The following is a 26,390-nucleotide window of genomic DNA, read 5'->3' as shown; positions in this document are numbered from 1 at the left end:
AGCAAGGCGTTTATAAGGTTCCCCACAGTAGGCTATTATACAAAATGCGGAGGAATGGGATTGTGGGAGACATAGCAGTTTGGATCAGTAATTGGCTTGCTGAAAGAAAACAGAGGGTTGTAGTTGATGGAACATGTTCATCTTGGTGTCCAGTTACTAACGGCGTACCGCAAGGGTCGGTGTTGGGTCCACTGCTGGTCATCATTTTTATAAATGACCTGGATGAGGGCTTAGACAGGTGGGTTAGTAAATTTGCGGACAACACTAAGGTCAGTGGAGTTGTGGATACTGACGAAGGATGTAGTAGGTTGCAGAGAGACATAGATAGGATGCTGAGCTGGGCTGAGAGGTGGCAAATGGAGTTTAATGTGGACAAGTGTGAGGTGATACACTTTGGATGGAGTAATCGGAATGCAAAGTACTGGGCTAATGGTAAGGTTCTTGGGAGTGCAGATGAGCAGAGAGATCTCAATGTCCATGTACACAGATCCCTGAAAGTTGCCACCCAGATTGATAGGGTTGTTAAGAAGGTATACAGTGTTTTGGCCTTTATTAATAGAGGGATTGAGTTCCGGAACCAGGAGGTTATGCTGCAGCTGTACAAAGCTCTGGTACGGCCCCACTTGGAGTATTGTGTACAGTTCTGGTCACCACATTATAAGAAGGATGTGGAAGCTTTGGAAAGGGTGCAAAGGAGATTTACTAGGATGTTGCCTGGTATGGTAGGAATGTCTCTTACGAGGAAAGGCTGAGGGCCTTGAGTCTGTTCTCGTTAGAGAGAAGAAGGTTGAGAGGTGACTTAATAGAGACATACAAGATAATCTGAGGGTTAGATAGGGTGGACAGGGAGAGCCTTTTTCCAAGTATGGGGACGGCAAACACAAGGGGACACAACTTTAAAGTGGTGGGAGATAGGTATAAGACAGATGTCAGATGTAATTTCTTTACTCGGAGAGTAGTAAGGGTATGGAATGCTTTGCCTGCAACGGTAGTAGATTCGCCAACTTTAAATACATTTAAGTCGTCATTGGACAGGCATATCGACGTACATGGAATAGTGTAGGTGGAATGGGCTTCAGATTAGTATGACAGGGTGGCGGAACATCGAGGGCCGAAGGGCCTGTACTGCACTGTAATGTTTTATGTTCTATGAAAGTACAATGGTAAGATGTGGCTTTGCTAAAGGTGTCCTTTTTGCCTCTGTAGCTACGATAGCTTGCCTCTTATCTTTAATTGGATGGCAAAAGTACACTGTGCTTACTAATTGGCCAAATTAGACAAAATCAATGTTGATGTTTGGGAGTCTTGTGGGAGAGTGGTAGTTTCCCTATCCCTGGATCAAGTGACCCAGGTTCAAGTCCCACCTGCTCCAGAGGTGTGTAATAACATTGCTGAACAATTAGAAAAATAGGCTAAATTTTAAAACCAATCTAAAATGGTGACTACAGAGCCAAAACACGATAACGTATCATATCAATCTATTCTGTCATATATTCTTTAGGTTGAAAAATTATGATCTCAGAAATGCATTGAGTTGAGAGTATTTAAGTTATTTCTAATGTGTGTTTGAATAAGGTGCAGGTAAATTCAAAAATCCTGAAGAAGAGAAAGGCAGACAGGATGAAAAGGGCAAAGGAGAAGAAGAAAAATCATGGGAAGATCAGAGACAAGGAAATGGAGACAAACAGTGCCTGGGAAGACAGGAAGCAAAGGAAGGGGAACAAACAGAACTGGAATTACTAGAATTGGAAAAGGTGAAATGCTTTTTTTTGTATATAAGATGCTTGTAGTTAGCATTTCACATTTTGCCCTTTATTGCATTATACATTGTGTTTGTATTTTACAAGTGTCTTGCTGACACTGGAAAGCATGCCAAAAGCAATATCAGACAAACTACTCTGACCGCTAAGATTCCAAAATTTACTATCACCTCATCAGATAAATAATGACATTGAGACCAACTCCAAAAATTGAAAAATATGTGAAGTACCCCAATTCACTCTAATCGAACTGAGCAATGCTAGGAGAATTTTCAAAATTCATTTATTAGAAATGATTATTTGTTAGAAGGACAAGTAATGGAATTGGCTTGGAGGCAGTAATTTGGGTATTGAATCAGGGTCCCACTGTGTTAAATGGGGGCCTTGACCATACACTGTGTGGGGAAGTTGGAGGGTGAATAGGCGGTCCTTCAGCTTCACAGAAGCTGTTTAGTAAGGGAGAGAGGGTACCTCCTCTTAAGGTTAGCTCTCTCAACGTTTGTCAGCATTAAGACATCAGCACAAAATGATGGGTCAAATGAACAGTTTCTGGATCCTTCTCTGAATCATTCCAGAATTCAGAGTTATTCTATAAACAGTAGTTAGTAGACATCCTTGAACAGTTTATGTATCTTTTCTCTCTATCTGATTCATAACTCAACCTCTAATCTTCATCCCCCAGCCAAGGTCTGAAATGTGCAGGGAATTAACAAGTGCAAAGTCATATCCAGCTGCTTTTATCAAATTATCCTCATGATGTTTTGTGTTCCAAATATTTTAATATCACTTTGTCGCCACTTTATTCAGCTATAAATTAACACTGTAAACTTTGCTATCAGTGGACATTTCAAAATGCTCATTCCATTTATTCAATACAATTCATCTTTCATCATCTTCAATATCAAAATGTTCCTTATTTCAGAACCAGGGCTTCTCCTTAAACAAGTCTTGTCCCTTTCTTTTTGGTCATTACGATCTTAATGTTTTGAACTTTACACAACTTAAAGGAGGAGAAGCGGAAGATCGAGCCAAACGAAGAAAAATCAAAGGAGCAGAGTTCAGAAGGTGTAGAATTGCCAGCGTCAAATACAGATCCACTTGAAAAATATATGAAGATAATTCAACAGCAGAAAAAAGAAGAATTGCAAGAACAGGTGATTTGATGTTGGCTTTTTAAAGTAGAATTTTTTTTGTGAAGGCAGAGTGGGATAGTGGGGAGAGCACTAAATTTCAAATTTCTGCATAAACAATTCATCTCTTATTCCTTCTCTCAAAGCAGTGTAATGTTTCAACTTAGTGCCATCCTCTTAGCTATTTATGATATCTTTGTGATGACTATTTGAGTATCAATCCAAATAATAGTTTGATCAGTTTTTTAAAAATTTACAACAAAAGACTTTTAAAACATTTTATTGAAATATTTGATTTGGTAACTTCAATTCATTTCTGGTGTAACACAGCATGCCTCTATGCTTAATTCAAGTTAATCTAAATCACAAAACATTTACCTGGATAATACTGCTTCATTTCTGTGGGCAAGTTCAGAATTTGGCATCAATGGATTTTCATTCTTTGTGGGATGCTGCGTTTGTTGGCTGGGCCAACATTTGTTGCTCATCTTTAATTGTAGTTTTATTTGTGAGACAGTCAGTGGTTCAGTGGAAAGCTCAAGGTATGAAACTTACTACATATTTCTCTCGCTGGGTGTTTTCCACTCTTCTATTAGTGTCCTTGAGGAAGTTACAGGTGACCCTGTTGTCATATTGATGCTAAATGGTGTTGAACATTTTAATAAAGTTCCATGCTAAATACAGTTTCAATTCAGAAATATTATTTGACCACTGCTTTTGGATGGTGAGCAAAGTTTGGAGAAATTTGTCCAAGTACACAGAACAACTTTTCACAAAGTTCCCAGTGGTTTCAATTATGAGTTAAAATAATGAATTAAAGCAAATATAAATTATTTCAATTCTGCTTATTTTAACAGTTCTTAGAATGGCTTCTCCCACAGTAACTAAGAAATATCACAAAAAGGACAAGGGTTAGTGTAGAATGTGAAAGCAGGGTTTGGTTGAGTTCATGTTCTTGCTAAATGGAAGATTGCCATGACAACATTGAAGTAACTTAGTATGAAGGTGATTGTGATGTGGATGAGTGTTCCATTAGCAGTTTAGATAGAGACTAAGGTAGACAATGCCACAGATATAGAAGTCTGTAATGCTTTTGGTGGAGAGGCTTTCAAAGGGAAACTGGCAGTGCAATATAGTACTAAATTGCTATTGTTCAAGATTTTCCACTTACTGAATTACTTGATCTGAACACTCCATTACAAGCCCCCCACCAACCCAACCTCCACTCCCGGCACCTTCCCTTGCAACCGCAGGAGGTGCAACACCTGCTGTGCTGTTCCAGCAATAAAGTTTCAGCTTTGATCTCCAGCGTCTGCAGACCTCACTTTCTCCACACTCCATTACAAGCATTGCCTAGTTCTGCCTGTCTAGCAAGTCACCCCAAATACCAGTTTGCTCCATTTGCTAATGAAGCACTAAGTCTTATAATATTTCAGTGCTATTCTAATCGGTTTCCTCCTTTTCATCTTTCATAAGCTTAACCAAAACTCTTGCTCATCTTTCCTTTACAAGCTGTGCTTATTTGTCACCTTTATTCTCACTGACATATATTGGTTTCCAGACCCTCATTGATCAAACTTTAACTTTTTACTGTTTTAAATCTTATGATCTTGACCTTGCCCTCCCTAATGCTAACTTCCTGATGCCTACAATATACCCATATCTACTCCTTTCTTTTGCTCCATTTGAAGATATACATCTTTGCTTGGCTTCCAACCATTCCTCCCCAAGATAATTTTGTTTTTAATGTACATTTTTGCCTGATTAGAGAGGTACAAAATATCTTTGGCAATTTTTTTGTTGAAGTTAATGTAGAAATGTGAGTTGCTAAGCTTAAGTTTTTTTTATATACTGTGACAGTTTGATAACACTAAAATGAAATAGCTGCCCAATGTTCTTTTCAGAGCTCTAAACGGGAAGTAGAAGAGAGTTCTTTACTCCAAACACTGTCGGATGGGAAAGCTGACAGGTAAGAAAAATATCCCAATTTCATATTTACATGCTTTTTAAAAGATGCAATGGCAAAATAATAATCTATCATATTTACTAGAGCAAAATAAAACTGTGCAATTCATTTTTGCCTAGTCGATTATGCTGAATAAGTTGAGTTCATCTTTGCTTTTCAAAATATTGCTGCCAATGTAGACTGAGTATCATCATTGAATATGCAGCAGCAAGTTGTTGCGCTGCAGATGGATGTTCCATACATTTTTAAAATCTGATGAAATAAATTATTGTAGGGATAACCATGTGCTTATGGAGAAGCAGAGTATGCTGTAAGGTGTTCGAGCCCATGTAGACCTAAAGTCTCTAGGATGTCCAATGGTAATGTCTGTTGTGCTGAATTAACATCTCTGAAGGGTATTAGTCATTCCTTCCAATTGAAAATGACAAATGATTATAGCATTTTGTACGATGACTCCAAAGCTATTTATGTTCAGAGCAATATTTAAAATCTTACTAAGTGTTCAAAATCTGATATTAAATCAAGTTGAGCTGCATGCGAAAACCCAGACAGCATTCGGTCCTTGGGTCAATAAATGCAAACAACAGGGCCCATGCTTAGCAAGGGAGAATGTAACCATTGCTAAATTCCCACTGTTAATGTCCTAAGGACCAGAAACGCACACATTGTGCTGTTAAGACATTAGTAATTTTACTTTGGCTCCCCAGAGCGCGTCCGTTGTTTATAAGACACAAATCAGCAGGATGATGGAATATTCCCCACTTGTCTGGATCAGTGTAGTTCAGTTCCACGTTCCTCCAGGTAGACTGTTTTAATAAAGACTGTGGCTACAGTGAATAATATTAGCTATATGGCTGATCATTGCTTACAGTGATATTTTCATTTTTCAGTTCTGCAGCTTCACATGATGAGGATGATGACAATTTCTGGTGAAATACATCCAATTACAACACAGACCTATCGCAGAATGTATTCCATTATATTAGTTAATAATTACATATTTATATATGTTCTGCCAAAAGACAATTTTTAAAATGCTTAATTAGTCAGTAAATAGTGTTATTATATTCATACATTTTTATGCAAAAACTCTGTAAAAGAGAAGTTTGAGAAAAACTTAAAAACTTTTGTGAATGATACAAACCTATCCCTTCAAGTCTGAATTTTTCAGTATTAGCAGGCTATATACTATAGGCAATAGCTATCTTTGGAGACTGATGTTTATATGTATACTAATTGCTGTGAGTAAACTTGCTGAGGAAAACAGAAACAGGGAAAGAGGCTAATTAAAAATATGGCACATGTTTAATATGATAAGGAAAATGCACATTTCAGAAATGAGAGGTTGGGAAGAAACCAAAAAAGGCTTTAGAAAACAAAATAAAGAACAATGAAGAGAATAGTGGCTTTTGGCCCCAGGTTGTTGTTTGATATCTTTGGCTAAGGTCATGCATCTGCATAGGTATAAAATTTTAACTCAAATGATTTATTAGCCATTTGAAAGGGAATGACAGAAAGATGCTGACTCTTGCAATAGAAAATAGTTTACTTATCAGATTATAAAAGAGAAATTACAGAAGGTGATTCTAAACTATGCAATTTCAATGCGTAGAAATGTCCTGCTCAAGCAACTAAATGAAACAAGGTAACATTGTTATATTAACAAAACCTAATTTTTAGTTCAAAGCAAACACTTGTCAGATTTACCCACATGCTTTGTTTGCTTAACAGTATGTTCAACTGTCTTGCCTTGGATACAAAGAATTTGACTTGCTGAAATATACAAGAATACTTTAAACATCTTAACACTATTAGAAAGAGCTTTTATTTAATTGTTGATGAATTAGCACATAACTAGTGAAATTGAAAAGTAAATTCCACAGAAAAATCCTGGAAACAAACTTGGTTAATCTTTCTCTTCATAGGTAAGTAAAGTTTATATGCCTAAGTTAATGTTACAGTTTAGTTTGAAAGAATGCTGTATACTAAAAATGATTTAATTACAAAACAACATGAATGAATTTCGCACAACTCTTGTTACTGGAATTTATCACAGGAACTATCCAGGTTAACAATATGTGAAGATATCCACTTTCATTCTAATAATTAAATTGTGTTCGATATGGGAATTTTAGTTTAAATCACAAAAGCAATCTAAGCACTGGCTTTTTCTTATCTTAATTTTAGCAGTATGTTTGGTAAAGGAAGATTGTAAATGCCTAAAATTAGCATTTGTTCACTTTTGAGGAAAAAGAAAGCTGTAGGAATGAGGCCACCTGAACTGTAAAATGAAGTCAACTGGATTTAATCATCTACTTCTGTCTATCAAAACTGAGCTAAAACTAAATAATAAGTGGTGTTCGTTAACTTGCACAACAATAGAAAACTGCATGTTTAAGATATAAAATGATAAATGATTAATGTATTAGGTTATATTTGCTTATTAGAAACACTGAAAATACTAATTTCAGGTTGGGTATTTTTTAAAAAAAAGCAGGCATGATTAAACTATGTAGGGTCTTTAAAATTTGTTCATAATGAAATGATAAAATAAAGGCGGCTGTGGTCCACAGTAAGAAATCAGATGAGAATATATGGAAAAATGAAAGAGATCCATTGCAAAACCACTATATATTTGGGATATATTTACTTGGATTCCAAAAGCTAGCTTCTTTGTGTTTGTACTAGCTCAGTTAGTTTATTTTTGCCTAAACCTCCCCACCTGCCCCCAACTGCTGTTGATCTGTTTTGTAATGCACATTGAAGTTGTACAGCAAATGTAGTCCAGAAATGGAAAAAGGGGCCTAAAGATTAATTCTAAGTACAGTTCATGATGAAAAAAATACTGTTTAAAAACTAAGCACTTTCCTGGAATCTTAGGAACTGAGGAATGATCTGTAATACAGGAATTAATACAAACTGCTCGCTGAAGATGTTCAGTTTGGTACTTGACACTTGCACATTTGCTTGTTAGTGGACGCACATCTGTACTGCACAGCAGTCTATAGATTTGTCACAGCTGCTAGGTTTTCTGTTCAATGGCTCTGTTGGTAAATGTTGGACTGTATTGTTCTTATGTGTAAGAATTCAGTCGTTCTTTTGATCGGGAAGCATGGATATCGTGAAGTTCCTGCTCTTCTTTCGTTTTGAGATCCTGGTATATTTGCATTTTGCATGCGTCCTTCAAGTACGCCCAGTTTGCAGACAAAATCATGAGGAAATGGATCTGGAAGAGAAGGGTGAGGAGGATGGCTAGTGAGCATGTCAAGATGCATAGCATGCTGCTAGTCAGATTACTCCAAGCTGTTAATTAAAACAAGGTTACAATTATGCGTAAAACTAAAACTAAAGATTATATAATTGAGTCGTGCAACAACCTAGCTGTTATTTGGGATCACACAAAGACACTGCTATCAACACACAAAAGTATGGACATGAAAACTAATTCATGAAGCTCTATCTTGAAAAATAGTTTAATAGAGACATGGACAGTTTTCTATGTCGTGAAAACATTTGAAAATCATGAACCAAAGCTAGAAACCAAATCTTATTAAACTAAATTCAGCATTCTGTATTTTTAATGATACTTTCTAGCTATGCATGTAGAACAGTCTAAATCCTAGGGAGCTTACAATGCTATTTTCATGAATGAGAATTCCTGCTATGTTAGGAGAAAGTTTGTCAAAAACCTGTGTAAAACTGACTAAATCCCACCCAAAATGTAAGTACGTAGAAAATCAGCATTTTGAATCATCACAAAATCATAGAACTCCTACTGTGCAGAAGAATGCTGATTGATCATTAGAGTCTACACTGACCCTCTGAAGAGCAGTCCAGCCAGACATAGCCCCCCACTATATCCCATAATCCTGCATTTACCAGAACCAATTCACTTCACCTATACATCCCTGAACACCACAGACAATTTCAGCATAGCCAAGCCACCTAACCTGCACATCTTTGGATCTTTTTCTGTCAGTGAAAATCGATTACAGAAATGATCGAGGAATGTATTTGAATTAACATCAATGACTGCAAGATGAAGTCCAATAGTTGTAATGTTGGTATAGCTTCAGAAAGAATGTCTATGTCTCAGCATCTTAAAATACTCCCAAAGGAAAATTAAACCTCCCTAGGTTTAAAAATAATCATTTTTGGATAGCTAGGAAACCCAAATATTAATTTAATCAGATTGTGATAATATTCCCATTAACTTTCATTTGTAAATGTTAATTAAGATTTCCCATTTCACAGTTGAGGCTAATGTCTAGGCTTTTCCTATCTTTAGATTTTCAAGTCTTTAAGTCCAAATCACTTCTGCAAAAGCTGAAGGAAAGTAGAATTACTTGCTATTCTGGTAATTATTCCATTGCTTGAGCATAAAAACAAATTAGCGGATGACTTCAGGTTGTGAAAGGGAGTGGAGCTTGGACACTTTGCCCAGCATCTAACATGACTGTCAAAAATCTTAACTAAATAGTGGGGTCTACATTCATACAAGTTACTCATTCACCAGAGAACTGAATAAAGTGGAACTGCTGCTAACATTAAATAGACCAAAAAAGTGCCACAAATTTGGAAGACCAAGTGATGAAGAGAGGAAACAACTAGAAGGTGTTGTGTTCCTGCAGAAAAGTACAACTCTTCAGGCGCATCAGGGAACAAAGAAGATCAAAAAGAGAAAAAGGCAGGGGGTTACATGAAAGTGGTCTACAGTAAGGACCAGAGATTTGTGAGACTATTGCTGTAGAAACCCAAGCACATAACATAAATCTAAATTTCTATAGCCAGAATGTTAAGCCGTCAAAAATGCTACATCATTTTTCGGGAGCAGATATTTGGAGTTTCAGCTTAATTGTTCATGAAGCATTTTTTGGTATTCTTGTGAGTCTTTCCAAATGCATATGATGGTTAGAATATCCTTTCACTGTCCAAATAAAAACCCTAACTGTATTATCTGAGAAGCTATCAGACTTGGTTACATGACTAGAAATTGTCCTCTGCTTCGAGTGAATCTGAGAATTGAATGATTGACTGAGGAGTAGAAGAATGTCTTGTATTTAAACTTGAAAATTCAGTTGGTCAACCATGACTTTCAAAGTTAGCTAGAACTGCAAGCTCAAACTTTATCAACTACATTAATCTGCATGGAGTGCGTTCCAACCTAATAAAAGTTAGAATATAACAGCTCTGATTGATGGAAAAATATACAGCTAATACTGACCAAAGATTGACTGATGATGACCACCTTGCCTAGAGCAAAAAACTGATGGGTATTGATAATGCGTCACTCAAAGGAGAAAGAGGATGAAGACTTGGGATTACTGGGTGGGAAAAGTAGATGGTTGACAAAAATTAGCAAACTAAATGGGCTGGCAATCATAATTGCCTGGACTTTTCTTTTAAGTGGTAATATATTTTCCAGCATGAATTACACACAATCAAATTCTCTATTGCTGCTTATATAACTGATTTAGTATGCTGTGCTGCATATTCCTACACTTGAAAATTTATAAATTACGATCATTTGTATTATAAAAAAGGAAAACTAGGCATAAATGTAAGACAGATTTGCTGAAGGTTACTCTGAAGCATCCTGTAAAATTAGGTACTTTGCTAAATATAACTCAAAACCTTACAATTCTGAACTTTTATTACTAGAGGGGCAGATTCAGACAGCCCAGTTTTTCTTATTGCTGAGTATGAATTGTCAATGAGCTAGTTTGCTTAGGATACTGCAATTGGATTTGTGTGGGAAAGCAAAGAAAACAAGCATGCACAATTTTGAATTATGTTGTGTCCATTGTTGACTGATGATTGTGAAGCAGATGTAACAGTTGTAAAAATGATTTTTTGCCTGTTGTTTCCACCTTCCCAACTAAAGGAGAAGGTGTACTGGTAAATCAAATTGGGTTGGGGATAAATAATAATGGAACACATAATTCCTAAAGCATAAAACTTTACTGAAGAATGATGAAAATCACGAAAAGGCAGCGATTTTGTAAAGAAAGCATGTTTATTTTGAGTATATGAAGAAAAAAATGATTGAAAGTCAATAAAGTGTCTATACATACAATTTCAAAATACTGCATTAAGAAAATTAAATAATGCCGAAATGTGGGAATTTTTGTAACAAAAGGTGACTAAAAACAAGCGTAAAGCATGCAGTTTTGAGGTTAACAAATATTATAATGGCACATTTGAAGATTTTTTAAAAATATCTGGCAAAGGCAAGTGTTACACTTAATTAACATAGAAACAATTTACTAACCCTTGGTTGTCAATGCTGTAACTGTAGAGAAAAAATGTTAGTATTTAGGGCAGTCACTCACTCATACTAAGCCTCAAACTGGTGCATTCCCAGCAACACATGGGAATGGGGAATGGGAGACAATCTATATTCCGTCACTTCTTACACCAAGCAACCTATTTCTCACCATCTCTTGTACTCCAATAAACAAAACATATGCCATGGGTCAGGTGCAAGATCTGGCTATTTAAGAAGTCAATTTCTAAGGACCAAGACTGGTCTGGTTGTATTCAATTGGTCATTTAACAAATTTAGTCAGATCATTTTTGATGCATAAGGGTGTCTTAAAAGCAGTTTGATTGTCTCACTGCATTATTTCCCTTTTAAAACTTGTGTTAAATTGTTCTATTATAGAAGATAAAGCTCATCTCCCTGTATTTTTGAAGTCAGTAATCAGTGTGGGTTAGTGTTATATATGTCCACAACATGAGAACGTTTTGAAGAAAATATTCCAGCAAAATGAGAAAATTAGAAAACTAAACTGGGTGCAAAGTATCTATCAATGCATACTACTTAAATAGAAATTTGCTTTTACAAATCATGCATGTTCAAAGCTCCTAAATGTGCCCTTAACTGTTCATGACAATGGAACATAATAGATAAACGATTCCCACAAATCTACTTTGTTTCCAATACCAGCAGCATTTAATTGGACCCACTATTTTTCAACGTGATTTTTGAAAATATCTGGCAAGTGTATTGCATTGGTAAACATGAAATAAAATTTACAAAAATGTTTGTCTTTTAACAACAATTTATTGATTTGTATTTGTAGAGACCCAATTCATTGAGTGACCTATGTGCTTTTATTGAACTAAGCATTCTTGATGAAGACAAATATAGCAGGAGAAGGATATCTGATTTGGCATTTTATTGGGTGTAATTCTTTAATCTGATCAGCCAACTTAATTTGGTTAAAATATACTAGCCACCTGAATTTTCAAAGCTTCCAAACTGTTTACAGTGTAGTTCAGTTAGTCACCTTGTGGCAAATACCAATTGGTTTACAGTTCAGACAAACCTCACAATTTGGCAATACTAGATGTGGATCTGAAAGAATTTTTTCAGATGAAATAGAGTTAAAGCAGACTGGGAAAGCTTTGATATAACAAGATTTGTTCCAATAAATTTCTCTTGCATTTAACACACAGGAAATCAATTTTGGACTTTTTTTGATTTTATCATCATTAGTAGTGAAACTGTTTTCACATGAAACCATTGATGCATTGTTCTGTGTTGAGTCTATCTGGTCATACTGAAACATGCATTCACTTGCAATGGCATGTGTGTGAGCAAATGAGTAATTTAGGACCAACCAATCAAATATATAAAGTCTTTTTTAATCAACAGACTTACTTCTGTCCTCAGCAGGTCACATTCCAAGTTAATACAATGCAATCGGCATGAAATAGTGATCCCATATTAGGAAAGAAAAATAGCCAGACCGTACATCCCTATGGCAGTCATGTTAATTCAAATAAGACACTAAAATGAGTGCTGTAAGTGTTGATGCTATATGATGCTTTCTTGTGCTATTTACAAATTATTCTTTTGTAAAATGCAGATTAATAAGTTCTGTTTTAGTCCATGATGCCAGTGGTAGTTCAAGCTACTCAGTGCGGCTCGTAGAGCTCTGTATACTGCTTCTATAGCAACTTAGAATTTTGTGCAGCAGTCTTCTCGACTCTTAAACTTCAAAACAGCAAAGTTATATGTGGTAGCCATCATGTAGATGAGCTGGTAGAAGGAAACAGAATAAAGTGATAAGACAATGCTCACCAACACCGGCACCCCAGACAACACTGCAAATCCACATAAACCCCTGTCAATAAAGTTTGACAACAAAACAAAATCCATTCATTTTGGCAGAAATACCTACAAACAAACAATTTATTGTACCTTTCAGTGAATATAACATTTTAAAATTATATTGTGCAAGCCCCTAGCCCCAAATTGCTTTTACTGTAAAGCAGTACCAGTTATATTCAACAGACAATGGGAATACAAACACCATGTATTATCAACTTTGATAGGTCATGGTGATAGCATTCAAACACATCTACCAAATTGTTCTTACAGTTGTGAAATCAAGATGGTGTTCCAGAAATAACAATCAACATTTATATTTAAATCCTAAAGTAAATCATTTTCCTAATTAAATTTGGATCAGAAATGCTAGGTTAGCTGCAACTCTAAAATAGCAGATCAAAATTCAAGACACCAAATTCAAACTGCATTCTACACTCAATCATTCAGAACATGACAGAAAAAGGCACATGTATAAAAGTATCTAGTGGTTCCTTTTCAGAGCACTCAAAAACACCCTCAATGGAGTCGAAAGTAGCAAGAGGAGTACAGGTTGAACAGATCAAGTAAAGTCTGAAAGGATAAAATTAAGCCAAACAATAAAACAGACATTAAAAATACATACCAAAATGCAGTCTGGTGGAAAACTTAAATTGTATTACTTTCATTTCTCTCATCCCCATCTCTAATCCCTCCTCACATCATGATAACAATAAAATCACCAGTCCCGCTCCACAATGTATCCCAATCTGTAGGTTTATCTTTCGGTTACTTGAGCATCCCTTCGATTTTTGTTATGAAATACCGAAGACTTTTAGCCAAGGGTTTGCCATGAATGTATTGTTATTACAGTGTCATTTTTCAAAACAGATCCAATAAGGTTCAGACCAAAATTAATTTTATATTGTAATACTTATGCATTTAGTGGTTATCCTTATTTCCATGTGGAAAAATTAAAGACTACTGTAAATTGTACAATTTATCAAACTTTCAAATTCTAATAAAATGAAACAACAGTTCTTCTCTGTGTAGCCTTTCATTTATACAAGTTTTTTATAAGAAGTATTGTTACTTCCCACAACTATTCTTCATGATGTGTACACAGTTAAATCATGGAACTCATCACTGTTTTAATATTAATCTCCAGAATGAATAGGTTATGGCAAATGAAGGCAGGAACAAAAAGCTAAATCTAACAAGGAAGTGCTTTATAGAGTGTTGCATATGTAACAGGTGAAGCAAAAGCACCATGCAGTGCCCCTGGAAAGCAAACCTGTTTGCTACATCATGTGTTCAAACCACCTCATGATTCTTTCACAGCCACCAAAAGCTCTCCTGTTGCTGCAGGCCTTCCCACCAAAAAGCAGACCAGCCAGCCAGAAACAAGTCCAGAAATATCCAGGGAAGCTGTACTTCCAGATTTCCCTGCCAGTACACCTCACACCCCACCTCTCTGCAAATGTATCCATCAAGTCCATGATACAGTACGTTGTATAAATCTGAAAGAGTGACATGTTTTCAAGGGTAAATCACCTCAGGCTTTTCACACTCACTAAGTAAATTCTTGCTATATGACAGATTTCAGGTTCACAACCTTCCCTGAGAGACAAAGATTGTGATCTTATGAAACAGTAACTGAGGGAAGATGGTTGCAAACATGAGAATCGACCCCACTATGCTACACACTCTTGTATGTACACATACATACACCCTCTCACAGACATATACTCCATCACACTCACACAAACACACACTCATGTGTATGTGTGTGTGAATGTGAGTGCACAAGTCTATGGGGTAGATTTGCATTTGCAGAATTATATTTACAGGTCCATTCTATTTTCCTCAAAAAGCACACAATTTGCAGGCAGTGAATCCATGTAATATTTTATATAATTTATAAATAGAACCAGTCTTACTCAAGATTGGGATACGGACAGACTCTAACCTCACATCTTTAATGCATTGTCTGAGCTGAGATGTCACTTTTTTTTAATATATAAAACCTTAAGTTATCTTCAGAATGTGACTTAAAGGAAGTTCTGGGATTTGCATATTAATGAACCGAAACATGCAACCATTATAAAAGATGAAAGACTTAACAGCAATCTAGGTTTGTTCAATATATCATTTCAGTTGCATGACACTGTAATATTTTGCTATAAATTCTTGGTCTTATGATCCTCTTCTAAAGCTACCTGATGAAGGAGCAGCACTCCAAAAGCTAGTGCTTCCAAATAAACCTGTTGGACTTTAAACTGGTGTCGTGTGATTTTAACTGTTATTTCAGTCATCAGTTTCTCTTCCCTTCCAAATAAAGAAATGGTTCTTTCCTTTAAATAGAACATAGAACAGTACAGCGCAGTACAGGCCCTTTGGCCCACAATGTTGTGCCAAGCATTTATGTTAATTGAAGATCAACCAAACCTACACACCCCTCAATTTACTGCTGTCCATGTGCTTGTCCAACAGTCACTTAAATGTCCCTAATGTCTTTGACTCGACTACTACCACTGACAGTGCATTCCATGCATTCCCAACACTCTTTGCAAAAAGAACGTACCTCTGACATCTCCCCTATACCTTCCTCCAATCACCTTAAAATTATGACCCATCGTGACAGTCATTTCTGCCCTGGGGAAAAGTCTCTGGCTACCTACTCTATCTTTGCCTCTCATTACCTTGTACACCTCTATCGAGCTCACCTCTCTTCCTTCTCTCCGGTGTGAAAAGTCCAAGCTCACTCAACCTCTCTGCATAAAGCAAGTCCTCCAATCCAGGCAGCATCCTGGTAAATCTTCTCTGCACTCTCTCTAATGCATCTACATCCTTCCTATAATGAGGTGACCAGAACTGGACACTTTAATCAAGGGTATTCTGCATACACAAACATACAAAGCAGTAGTACAAAGCACTGCATACAAAGCACTGTTGATCCGATTGAAAGCTCAAATCCATTTTTCTGCCTATCCCTCGTAACCTTACACCCTCTTGCTTAACAAGAATCTACCTACCTCTACGTTAAGAATATTTAAGAACTCTTTCCACCAGCTTTTTAGGGAGCGGATTCCAAAGATTCTGAGAGAAGAAAACATTGGCTTAATCTGTTTTTAGTGGGCAATGCCTGATTTTTGAACAGTGACCTGTAAATCCTTACATCCACAGTTTATCCTAATGAAGAAGTGGGCAGGAGGAGATGGTGTGGTGCAGTGGGAGTTTGGAAAACACTATTACTGAAAGAAAACCTGTGTACACTAAACATTACCTAAAGCAATTTGAGACTAATGGTAAGTTTTCAAGACAAAAAGGATAACGTATAAGAGGCCTAAATTTGGAACAGAATTAAGCAGACTTAAGTGCACTCCGTCTAAATGAATTACACGTTACTCACCAGTGCAATGACAGTAGCACCAGCTCCAGCACAAGCTACGATAAACAGATGATAGGACAAATCAAACTGGAACAAAAAAGAATAAAATTACCACATCTTCAGCTACTTGTTGGGCTCTCACAAACATCTTGGATTTTTCAAAATATTTTATGAATAACATTGAAATAAATAATATCAGTGGCACATTAATGTATGTATACTTTTTCAGCACAATCTCTCACATACAATAAAAATATACATTGCATCCTCCTGTATATTTACCTCAGATGTGTGGCAGATGGTGGTCAAGGTTGAGCCACAGGCTTTTCCAGGTGAGGCATTCCAGGGAATAATACCTGTCAAATTAATTAAAGTAGAAGTAATCTTTCTAGTATAATGTCAATTAAAACCTGATAATGTTCAAATTGCCAAATGAACTCTTCTTGTTTGTGGAAAATGATATATTTTTTAAAAATGCCAAATAGTAATCATTGGCTTGATCTGCCACGTGATTAAACATATAATCTCGGTCTTGCCTTTACTCGACAGATAATAAATTCAGCTGGAGGTATGTGGGCATTTCCACCAACAATTTTTCGGAATAATTTACAAAACGCCATTATTCTGAAGCAGGTTGCTCTTTAAGGTACATTCTATAAGGATTTGACATTAGCCAAAGGGTTGTATTGAAAAATCCAAATCAGGATTCTCTTAAAGTTGATGCAAAATACAGAAATTTGAAGAATGGAATTCAGTCATGCAAGATAACTTTGCATTGCTCCATGGTAACAGGGTAAGTAATTGGATAGTTTACCTGATCCAGTTCAAGCATACACTTTCAAATGGTTTGATTTTAGTCTGAAAAGTGGTTTTCTAAAACAATTGTAGGAAACTGTCATTAATATCCTTGTAAATTCCAACGTCGAATAGAAACTTTCAAAATCTCATGAAGGGAATCGAGGAAAGAGGTCTGCTGCCAGCTCATAAATACTCTTACCCAACCCACTGAGGGTCCAGATTAAACAGGTCTTTCTGCTTGACATAGATAAGTTGGAAAGAAGCACAATGCAAGTTTGCACCTGTATGTCACTAGATCTGTTGTTATCCTGATCAAGTATGTGCAGACCTGACCTCCACCTCCCTCTAATTCTTCATGGGTGACAGAAAACACATGTTTAGGCTGCCTTTGTAGTTGTCCACTTCAAGCAGGTACTTCTAGTACCATCCAACTTGCCTCCCTCACTCTTGGCACTGCTCTTACTAAATATGCACAATTCCATGGTGCCACCACTGAAGGTTAAAACAAATAGAAGTAAAACAATTGTCACAAAAGCTCTAGAAACGCAGCTCGTATGAAGATGTTCACTGAATCTCCTCACAGAGAGCTGTAATTCAAATTCCCTATATTCCTCATAGTAAGACAAAATGCCTTTGTAATATTGATGTTACATAAAGTGAAAGAACTTACACTTGTATAACATGTTTCTCACTCTCAGGACATCCCAAAGCGTTTCATGCTCAGCAATTTTTGAAGCATGATCATTGTTCCAAAATAAGAAATGTGGCAGCCAATTCATATACAACCACATCACACAAAGAGCAATGAAATAATGACCAGCTAATTTGTTATTAATCAAATTGATTGAAGAAGCTATGTTGATGAAGGCACGAGGGATAACCCTCCTGCTTTGAACCAAATTGGTGCTGTGAACCAACTCAGAATTGAGAGGTCAGGTCTGTAGGATTTAAACCGACAACATTCATCTCAGTGGTTAGCACTGCTGCCTTACAGCACCAGGGTCCCAGGTTCAATTCCAGCCTCTGGCGACTGTCTGCGTGGAGTTTGCACATTCTCCCTGTGTCTGTGTGGGTTTCCTCCCACAGTCACAAAGATATGCAGTTCAGGTGAATTGGCCGTGCTAAATTGCCCATAATGTTAGGTACATTAGTCACAGAAAAATGGGTCTGGGTGGGTTACTCTTCGGAGGGTTGGTGTGGACTTGTTGGGCCGAAGGGCCTGTTTTCACACTGTAGGGAATCTAATCTAATCTAAACATTTTCCCTACAAATGGAAGTTATACCATTATATTAAGGTAAATGACTCAATATGATATGTAAACCATAGTGTGTACACAAAATCATATCACAGCAGCTTCATTTAAACAATTATAGTGCGTATCCTTAAGAAATATTTTAAGAATATGCACAGCAAAGCCAAAGGGATCTATGGTGTTAAATTATGAAGTAAAGGTAAGAAAGTTGAATCTGCTCTAACTTAAAGGTGAAAGAGAAGAACAGAACCCAGGATTTTTAAATAATGAACAAAATCAATATGGCAGATGAAGACAAATATTTTGTACAAAGGAAAGTTAGAGAATCAGGTGATATGATTAAAAGCTGAAGAAGTCAGCACTGTCTCAATGTCCTTCTCTGCTCATGCACCCATTGTATTTTATCAACTTAAGGTGAACGTACTGGTTAATGATGATTGACCATTAATGGGCAAGTTTTGTTTAAACTTTAAAGCAGGCAGATTGACTCTTATTAGTCATGGATAGGAAAATGGCTGTCACCTACTTTGAGGAGTTGAAACAGGTACAGATTGTGTGTACATGTTCTTTCTGTCTGCAAAGGGGACCATGAGTATTAAACTATGAAACCTCCAGGACACACAAGTGCACCTCACAGTGAGCCTAACTGACAATGTAAATTGGTTGTCAGCATAAAGTTTTCACAGTCAGGTTTATTCAGCAAATGTTGTCCCACTGTAGAATCACATCTAATGTTGAACACTGTGTTGGGAGTTTTGCAAGTATGGGCTGTTGGTTACGGTAAAATGTGTTAACTGATATGACCTCTCATAAGATGTAGGAGCAGCCCATCGATTGTGCTACAAAATTCTCAGTTCACTTGATCTCCTCATTGGCTTTGTGTCCTCATTTCACCACAAATTCCCCATTTAACACCAACTTTCCAAAGCAATGTCACATGTGTCCTGTCCCATTTTGCCTATTACCCTATTCTCACTGACCTGACTCCTGATACCATTATGCTATTAAATTTAAAACCTCATCCACATTCAGAAAATCCTCCATGGCCTCTCACATCCGAAACTTCCGTCAAGTTCTTCATCCTGTCCTCAAATCCTCCATTCAGCCTACATCGGGTGATGGTACATGAATCTCCCTCTCCCCAAACCCTAATTTTTTTAAGCAAATAGTGACCAAACCATACTCTCTGTAACACATTCTCTAAATTTCCATTCCTTGTCACTTCTCAAACTGCATCTCTTCAATCAATCTTTTGGTCAACCCTTCTAATATCGCACTTTAAGACTCAGGCTATTTCCTGTCCCTCCTCTTGTTTTCCGTGTTTGAAATCAAGTCAGTCCCGATTACCCAAAATTAGTCCATTTCAATAAAATATCAGTGTTCATTTGGTATTACAAAATTTGAGCGCTGCTGGACAAAAAAAAAGGATAAGTTTATTTTATTTAAATCTTTCAGTCTTGCAATCATCAGGATAATTTCAAGAATACCAAATTGGAGGAAAACCAACATTTACACTGAATGAGAGGAGAATGGTGATTGCCAAGGTGAATGTACTGGTTAATGATGATTGACCATTAATGGGCAAGTTTTGTTTAAACTTTAAAGCAGGCAGATTGACTCTTATTAGTCATGGATAGGAAAATGGCTGTCACCTACTTTGAGGAATTGAAACAGGTACAGATTGTGTGTACATGTTCTTTCTGTCTGCAAAGGGGACCATGAGTATTAAACTATGAAACCTCCAGGACACACAAGTGCACCTCACAGTGAACCTAACTGACAATGTAAATTGGTTATCAGCATAAAGTTTTCACAGTCAGGTTTATTCAGCAAATGTTGTCCCACTGTAGAATCACATCTAATGTTGAACACTGTGTTGGGAGTTTTGCAAGTATGGGCTGTTGGTTATGGTAAAATGTGTTAACTGATATGATCTCCCATAAGATCATAAGATGTAGGAGCAGCCCATCGATTGTGCTACAAAATTCTCAGAGATAAAGGCTGCTAATTCCCAACTCCACTTTCCTGCCATAACCCTTGATTCTCTTACTGATGTAAAATCTCTCTCTCTCTGATGTGAATGTATTTAATTACACCATCTCTACAACCTTCAGTGGTAAAGAATTCCACAGTTTGCTACCCTTGGGGGTCAAAAATAAAGTAATTCAGATATTTCTAAAACATGCACTTTTCAGATCAATATGTAATACATATTGGATGAAGGGACTGGGGGCATTCTAGCGAAGTTTGCCAATGATACAAAGTTAGGTGGACAGGCAGGTAGTACTGAGGAAGTGGGGAGGCTGCAGAAGGATCTAGACAGTTTGGGAGAGTGGTCCAGGAAATGGCTGATGGAATTCAATGTGAGCAAATGCGAGGTCTGGCACTTTGGAAAAAAGAATACAAGCATGGACTACTTTCTAAACGGTGAGAAAATTCGTAAAGTCAAAGTACAAAGGGATCTGGGAGTACTAGTCGAGGATTCTCTAAAGGTAAACATGCAGGTTGAAAGTGAATGCAATGTTGTCATTTATCTCAAGAGGGTTGGAATATAAAAGCACTGTTGTGCTACTGAGACTTTATAAAGCTCTGGTTAGGTCCCATTTGGAGTACTGTGTCCAGTTTTGGTCCCCACTCCTCAGGAAGGACATACTGGCACTGGAGCGTGTCCAGCGGAGATTCACACGGATGATCCCTGGAATGGTAGGTCTAACAGATGAGAAACAGCTGAGGATCCTGGGATTGTATTCATTAGAGTTTAGAAGATTATGGGAAGATCTAATAGAAACTTACAAGATAATACATGGCTTGGAAAGGGTGGACGCTAGGAAATTGTTTCCGTTAGGCGAGGAGACTAGGACCCGTGGACACAGCCTGAGAATTAGAGGGAGTAAATTCAGAACAGAAATGCGGAGACATTTCTTCAGCCAGAGAGTGGTGGGCCTGTGGAATTCATTGCCACGGAGTGCAGTGGAGGCCGGGACGCTAAATGTCTTCAAGGCAGAGATTGATAAATTCTTGATGTCACAAGGAATTAAGGGCTACGGGGAGAATGCGGGTAAGTGGAGTTAAAATGTCCATCAGCCATGATTGAATGGCGGAGCGGACTCGATGGGCTGAATGGCCTTACTTCCACTCCTTTGTCTTATGGTCTTATGGTCTTATAAATGTGTTATAAATCCATCACAAGCTTTAGCAGTATGGCCAATAGCTTCATAATTTTTGTAAAACTACATTGTTATTCCCTTGGAAAACAAAGCTCATTCAATTAATCAACAGATGAGTTCATGGGCAGTATTCAGTCATATTCAGTCATATCTACAAATTCAGAGGACCGTTTGGTGATCTTAAGTAATAAAACCTAGATTAAGGCCCCCAGTTCAGCCTCTTTAAAGTTTTATGAGTTTTTGCCCCCATTTCATGTGCTGTCAGTATGAAAGAAAATTCCTGTCACAAGCCCAAACTTTATATAATGGGGGAAACATTTTGTAAAATTCAATCATGGGGTGAGGGTGTCACTGACTGGGCTGGCATCTATCGCTAATCCCTATATGCCTAGAGGGCAGTGAAGAATCAATCACATTGCCGTGGGTCTGGAGTCACATGTAAACTAGACCAGGTATGGATGGCAGTCCCCTTCCCTCAAGGATATTAATGAACTGATGGGTTTTTCCAACAATTGATTCATGGTCATCATTAGACTCCTAATTCAAGAATTTTTAAAATTGAATTCAAATTCTACCATCTGTTACAGGGCAAACGTCTCTCTGATTGATGTTACGGGAATATTTAATGAAGCCGCTTCTCTCTCTCTCTTTCTGCATTGTAAACAGATTTAACATATTTATTTTAATTATCCTTGTATTAAGTCTTAAGTCATATGGGGAGCTGTTCACAAACAGGTCAGCTACAGCACCGCAAAACATCAGGGCTTTGAACAGGTCTTTGTTCTGCTAAACTCTAGACTAAGGAGAAATATATTTATAGCAATTTATTAGCTGATGGCGCTCAATTTAGCAGGAAGGGATTTGTAGACATCAGGCACGCTGGCATTTTTGCTTTTGAGGCCCCCCTTCTGGTGTTATATAACCTGCAAGAGCTGAATATTTTTACTGTATAAACAACTAGTTTTACAACAGAACATAACGTGAAAGGTAATGGTTCGCAGAGTTGATGTTGAACTAGCATTAGCTATACCCAATCTGATGCCATAATAACATTGTAGGGCGCAGAAACAATAAGACTTATATGAAGATCCCATTGGAGACAGACATAACATACCTGTCCCTAATGGTTGCAATTATGCCTAAGTAGTTAAGGTTAATTATACTTATTACAATTTTGCAATTAACTACACCTTATGTGAAACACATACCTTTTCTTGTTAAGAATCTCTAGTCACCTATTTTGAAAACTAATAATTAGGCCCTTAGACTTAGCAGGAAAAGGAAGATGCATTTAAAAAGGAAGACTAGTGGCAGCAAACTACCTAGTGACAGATATGTCACTAAATATTTTGTTGTACTTTACGCAATGTGAAACTGTTGCCAGAGCTGAGCAACAAGTCTGACAATCTTCAAGATGTTTTCATGTCCCCCATGTTAGATTGGAAGACTGTAACTGGAGGTTGGGTGGTGCAGCTTGACATGGACAAATGTTTCATAGATGAATGCAGCAGAGTATGGATGAATTGGCATTCATGCAAGGTGAAACTGGATTGGGAAAAGGATTAAATGGCAAGCTGTTACTCCCTGGACCTAGAATACCTTACAGTAAAATGCAATCCTTACTATCTGCCACGTGAATTCACCTCTGCCATCTTGACAGCATCTACATACCACCCCGTACTATACCCTGGATGAAACTTACATCGCCACAAACACTCTGGAGACAAAATTCCCCAAGGCCTTATTCATCATGGCCGGTGACTTTGAGCAAGCCAATCTCAACAGGATGCTTCCAAAGTACAACTAACACATCCCACGCTCGCCAGAGGACCCAACATCCCGGAACACTGCTACACAACCAAAGACGCCCAAGGGTCCCCCCCCCCCCCGGCCACACCTCAGCAAATCATATTCCAACGCCGTGTACCTCCTCTCAGCGTACAAGCAGAAGCTGAAACAGGAGGACCCTTCACAGATAATTCTGGTCCACAGCAGCTGAAGACCATCCCTGTAACTGCTTGGAATAGGTGGACTGGACTGTATTCAAGTACTCAGCGGAAAACCTGGACAAGTATGCCACCACCGTCATGGACTTCATTAGCAACTGCCTGGAAGACTGCCTATCAAAGAAGTTAATCTCAGTGTTCTCCAACCGAAAACCTTGGATGAACCAGGAAATCCACTGCCTACTGAAGACGAGGCATGCAGCATTTAAGTCAGACGACCCAGACCTAAACAGGGAATCCAGGTATGGCCTTCGCAAAGCAGAAATGCCAAGAGGTAGTATCGGACCCAAACCAACCAAACAGACTCCCGCTGCCTATGGCAAGGTCTAAACAACATAATGGGATACAAAATGAAGCAGAGCAAGATAGCGGACAGAAACACATCTCTCCCTGGTGCACTCACTGCTTTCTGTGCTCATTTCGAGCAGAATGCCAGCGGTGCGGTGTCACCTGCCCCTGACAGCCCAGGATGCACCTGTTCCCTCGGTCACTGCTGCTGGCATCAGATCAGTCTTCCTGAGAGTCAAACTGAGGAAAGTGACAGGCCGGGACAGAGGTCTCAGCTATGCACTTAGATCCTGTGCAGACCAGCTGGCAGACGTATTCACTGACATCTTCAACCTCTCCCTCCTACATGCCGAATTCTCCACCTGCTTCAAGAAGACCACCATCATCCCCATACCGAAGAAAGCACATGGAATGTGCCTTAATGACTACTGGCCACTGACTCTGGATTCGATAATTATGAGGCTGGTAATAATTATGATAATTATGCTTCAAGAGGCTGGTCATGGTCCACATCAACTCCAGCCTCCCAACCTGCCTTCATCCCCTACAATTTGCCTACCAATGTAATAGGTCCACAAAAGACTCCATTTGCCAAGCCCTGCACTCATCCCTGGAACATCTTGACAACTATGTGAAACTCCTACAGCTTTGCCTTCAACACCATACTCCCCTCCAAACTGATCCCAAAACTCTGAAACCCAGGTCTCGGTTCTGCCCTCTGCAACTGGATCCTCAGTTTGCTGACCCACAGACTGCTCTCAGTGAAGTTAGACAAACTGAACCTCCTCCATGATAACACTCAACACTGGAGCCCCGTAAGGATGCATTCTCAGCTCCTTACTGTACTCCCTGTACACCCACAACTGTGAAGCCAAATTCCAAACAAATGCTATCTGCAAGTTTGTTGACCACACCATCATGGTAGGATCGATATCAAACAATGACGAGTCAGAATACAGAAAGAGGTTGGTGGGCTCAATGTCGTGGTGCAACGAGAACAACCTCTCTCTCAACATCAGCAAAACTAAAGAGCTGGGATCATTGACTTCAGAAAAAAAGGAGGAGAACTCGCCCCCATCTACATCAATGGTGCTGAGGTTGAGAGGGTGGAAAGAGTCAAGTTCCTCGGACTGACTATAACAGACAACCTATCGTGGACTTCCCACGTAGATGTGGCCATCAAGGCCTTCAACACCATAATCCCCACCACCTTGATCAATTCAGACACAACAACGTCTCTTCTTCCTCAAACAGCTCAGGAAGTTTGGCAAGGACTATCACCAACTTTTACAGATACACTGTAGAAAGCATATAGTCTCGGTGCGTATTAGCCTCGTGCTGCAACTGCTCTGCCCAGGACCATAGGAAACTACAGAAAGTTGTGTACACAGCCCAGACGATTACAGGAGCCAATCTTCCATCCATTGACTCCATTTACATAGCCAGTTGCCACGGAGAGGCTACCAACATCATCAAATATCCATTGCACCCCGGTAATGATCTCCTACAACCTCTTCTGTCAGGCAGAAGGTACAGAAGCCTGAACACATGAACCTGGAGGTTCAGGAAAGCTTCTTCCTAGCCATTATTAGACTGATGAATAGACTGTCTCGCCTCAAATAATGCTGACCTTGCTGATGTTGATCTTGCCTCGCACGCACCCTGAGCAATGTAACCTCTATGCCTCTGTCTAGTTTTTTCTTCATCCTATGATCTGTATCTCCTTGCTAACTATGATCTGCCTGTACTGCTCATAAACAAAGCTTTTCACTGTACTTAAGTACACGTGACAATAAATCGATCAAAAAATTTGAGTCTTTAGATGCCAGAAACGCAAATGAAGGTTTCTTTTCAACAGGCTTCATTGGGCTGGAAATGGGTAATATTTTCAAGTTGAATTTTAGGATATGGGGCTTGGAGCTCAGCTTGGGATTGGACAATACATATGTACTGGCTAGTGTTTTATAGTGTGTTTCAAACAGTCTTTCTACACTGCTCTACTATATACTCTTGGGTGCTCCACAGTGAACGAGAAACAGAGCAAAGTTCCTTCTAACACTGTACCTAAGGATGAGAGAAACTATTTCTGCTGGTTGGATGACTAGTTCTAAGGGACACAGTCTAATTGCATGACACTGTGATCTTTTGCTATAAATTCTGTCTTATGACCCTGGCCCACTAGTTGCCTGATGAAGGAGCAGCACTCTGAAAGCTTGTACTTCCAAATAAACCTGTTGAACTATAACCTGGTGTTGTGAGAGTTTTAACTAAAAAATTAAAGACAGCTCTGTCAGAAGTGAAATGAGAGAACACTTGTCCATACAAAGGTCTGTAGAGAATTGGAACTTTCTTCCTCAAACGATAAAGCCAAATTCCAAACAAATGCCATCTGCATGTTTGTTGACGACACCATCATGGTAGGATGGATATCAAACTGTAACGAGTCTGAATATAGAAATGAGATAGTGGACTCAGTGTCCTGGTGCAACGAGAATAACATCTCTCTGAATGTCAGCAAAACTAAAGAACTGATCAT

At 38.2% G+C, this 26,390-nt stretch overlaps 2 protein-coding genes across 5 annotated transcripts in view; one reads left to right on the top strand and one right to left on the bottom strand.

Annotated features, from left to right (window-relative positions):
- Positions 1–11,068, top strand: part of ofd1 (OFD1 centriole and centriolar satellite protein) — a 96,357-nt gene extending 85,289 nt beyond the window's left edge. Inside the window, exons 20-23 of one of the 2 annotated variants that reach the window (XM_043700577.1) lie at positions 1,582–1,754; positions 2,768–2,914; positions 4,795–4,859; positions 5,747–11,068. In XM_043700577.1, coding sequence (XP_043556512.1) covers positions 1,582–1,754; positions 2,768–2,914; positions 4,795–4,859; positions 5,747–5,789 — 428 coding nt within the window. In that variant the 3' untranslated portion in view covers positions 5,790–11,068. Of the gene's footprint in view, positions 1–1,575; positions 1,755–2,767; positions 2,915–4,794; positions 4,860–5,746 lie in introns of both variants that reach the window. The other variant, XM_043700576.1, reaches the window with a different exon arrangement.
- LOC122555008 (proteolipid protein DM gamma) overlaps positions 7,343–26,390 on the bottom strand; it is a 193,851-nt gene continuing 174,803 nt past the window's right edge. For 2 of the 3 annotated variants that reach the window (XM_043700579.1, XM_043700578.1), the window contains exons 5-7: positions 16,625–16,698; positions 16,364–16,429; positions 7,343–8,082 (exon numbers count right to left, since the gene is read on the bottom strand). In XM_043700579.1, the coding sequence (XP_043556514.1) occupies positions 7,930–8,082; positions 16,364–16,429; positions 16,625–16,698 (293 nt within the window). In that variant the 3' untranslated portion in view covers positions 7,343–7,929. Of the gene's footprint in view, positions 8,083–10,853; positions 12,904–16,363; positions 16,430–16,624; positions 16,699–26,390 lie in introns of those variants that run through there. The other variant, XM_043700580.1, reaches the window with a different exon arrangement.

This window comes from Chiloscyllium plagiosum, chromosome 12 (assembly GCF_004010195.1).
Source record: "Chiloscyllium plagiosum isolate BGI_BamShark_2017 chromosome 12, ASM401019v2, whole genome shotgun sequence".
Taxonomy (NCBI): Eukaryota; Metazoa; Chordata; class Chondrichthyes; order Orectolobiformes; family Hemiscylliidae; genus Chiloscyllium; species Chiloscyllium plagiosum.
The sequence above is the reverse complement of the archived record's forward strand: the minus strand, read 5'-3'. Positions and strand labels throughout refer to the sequence as shown.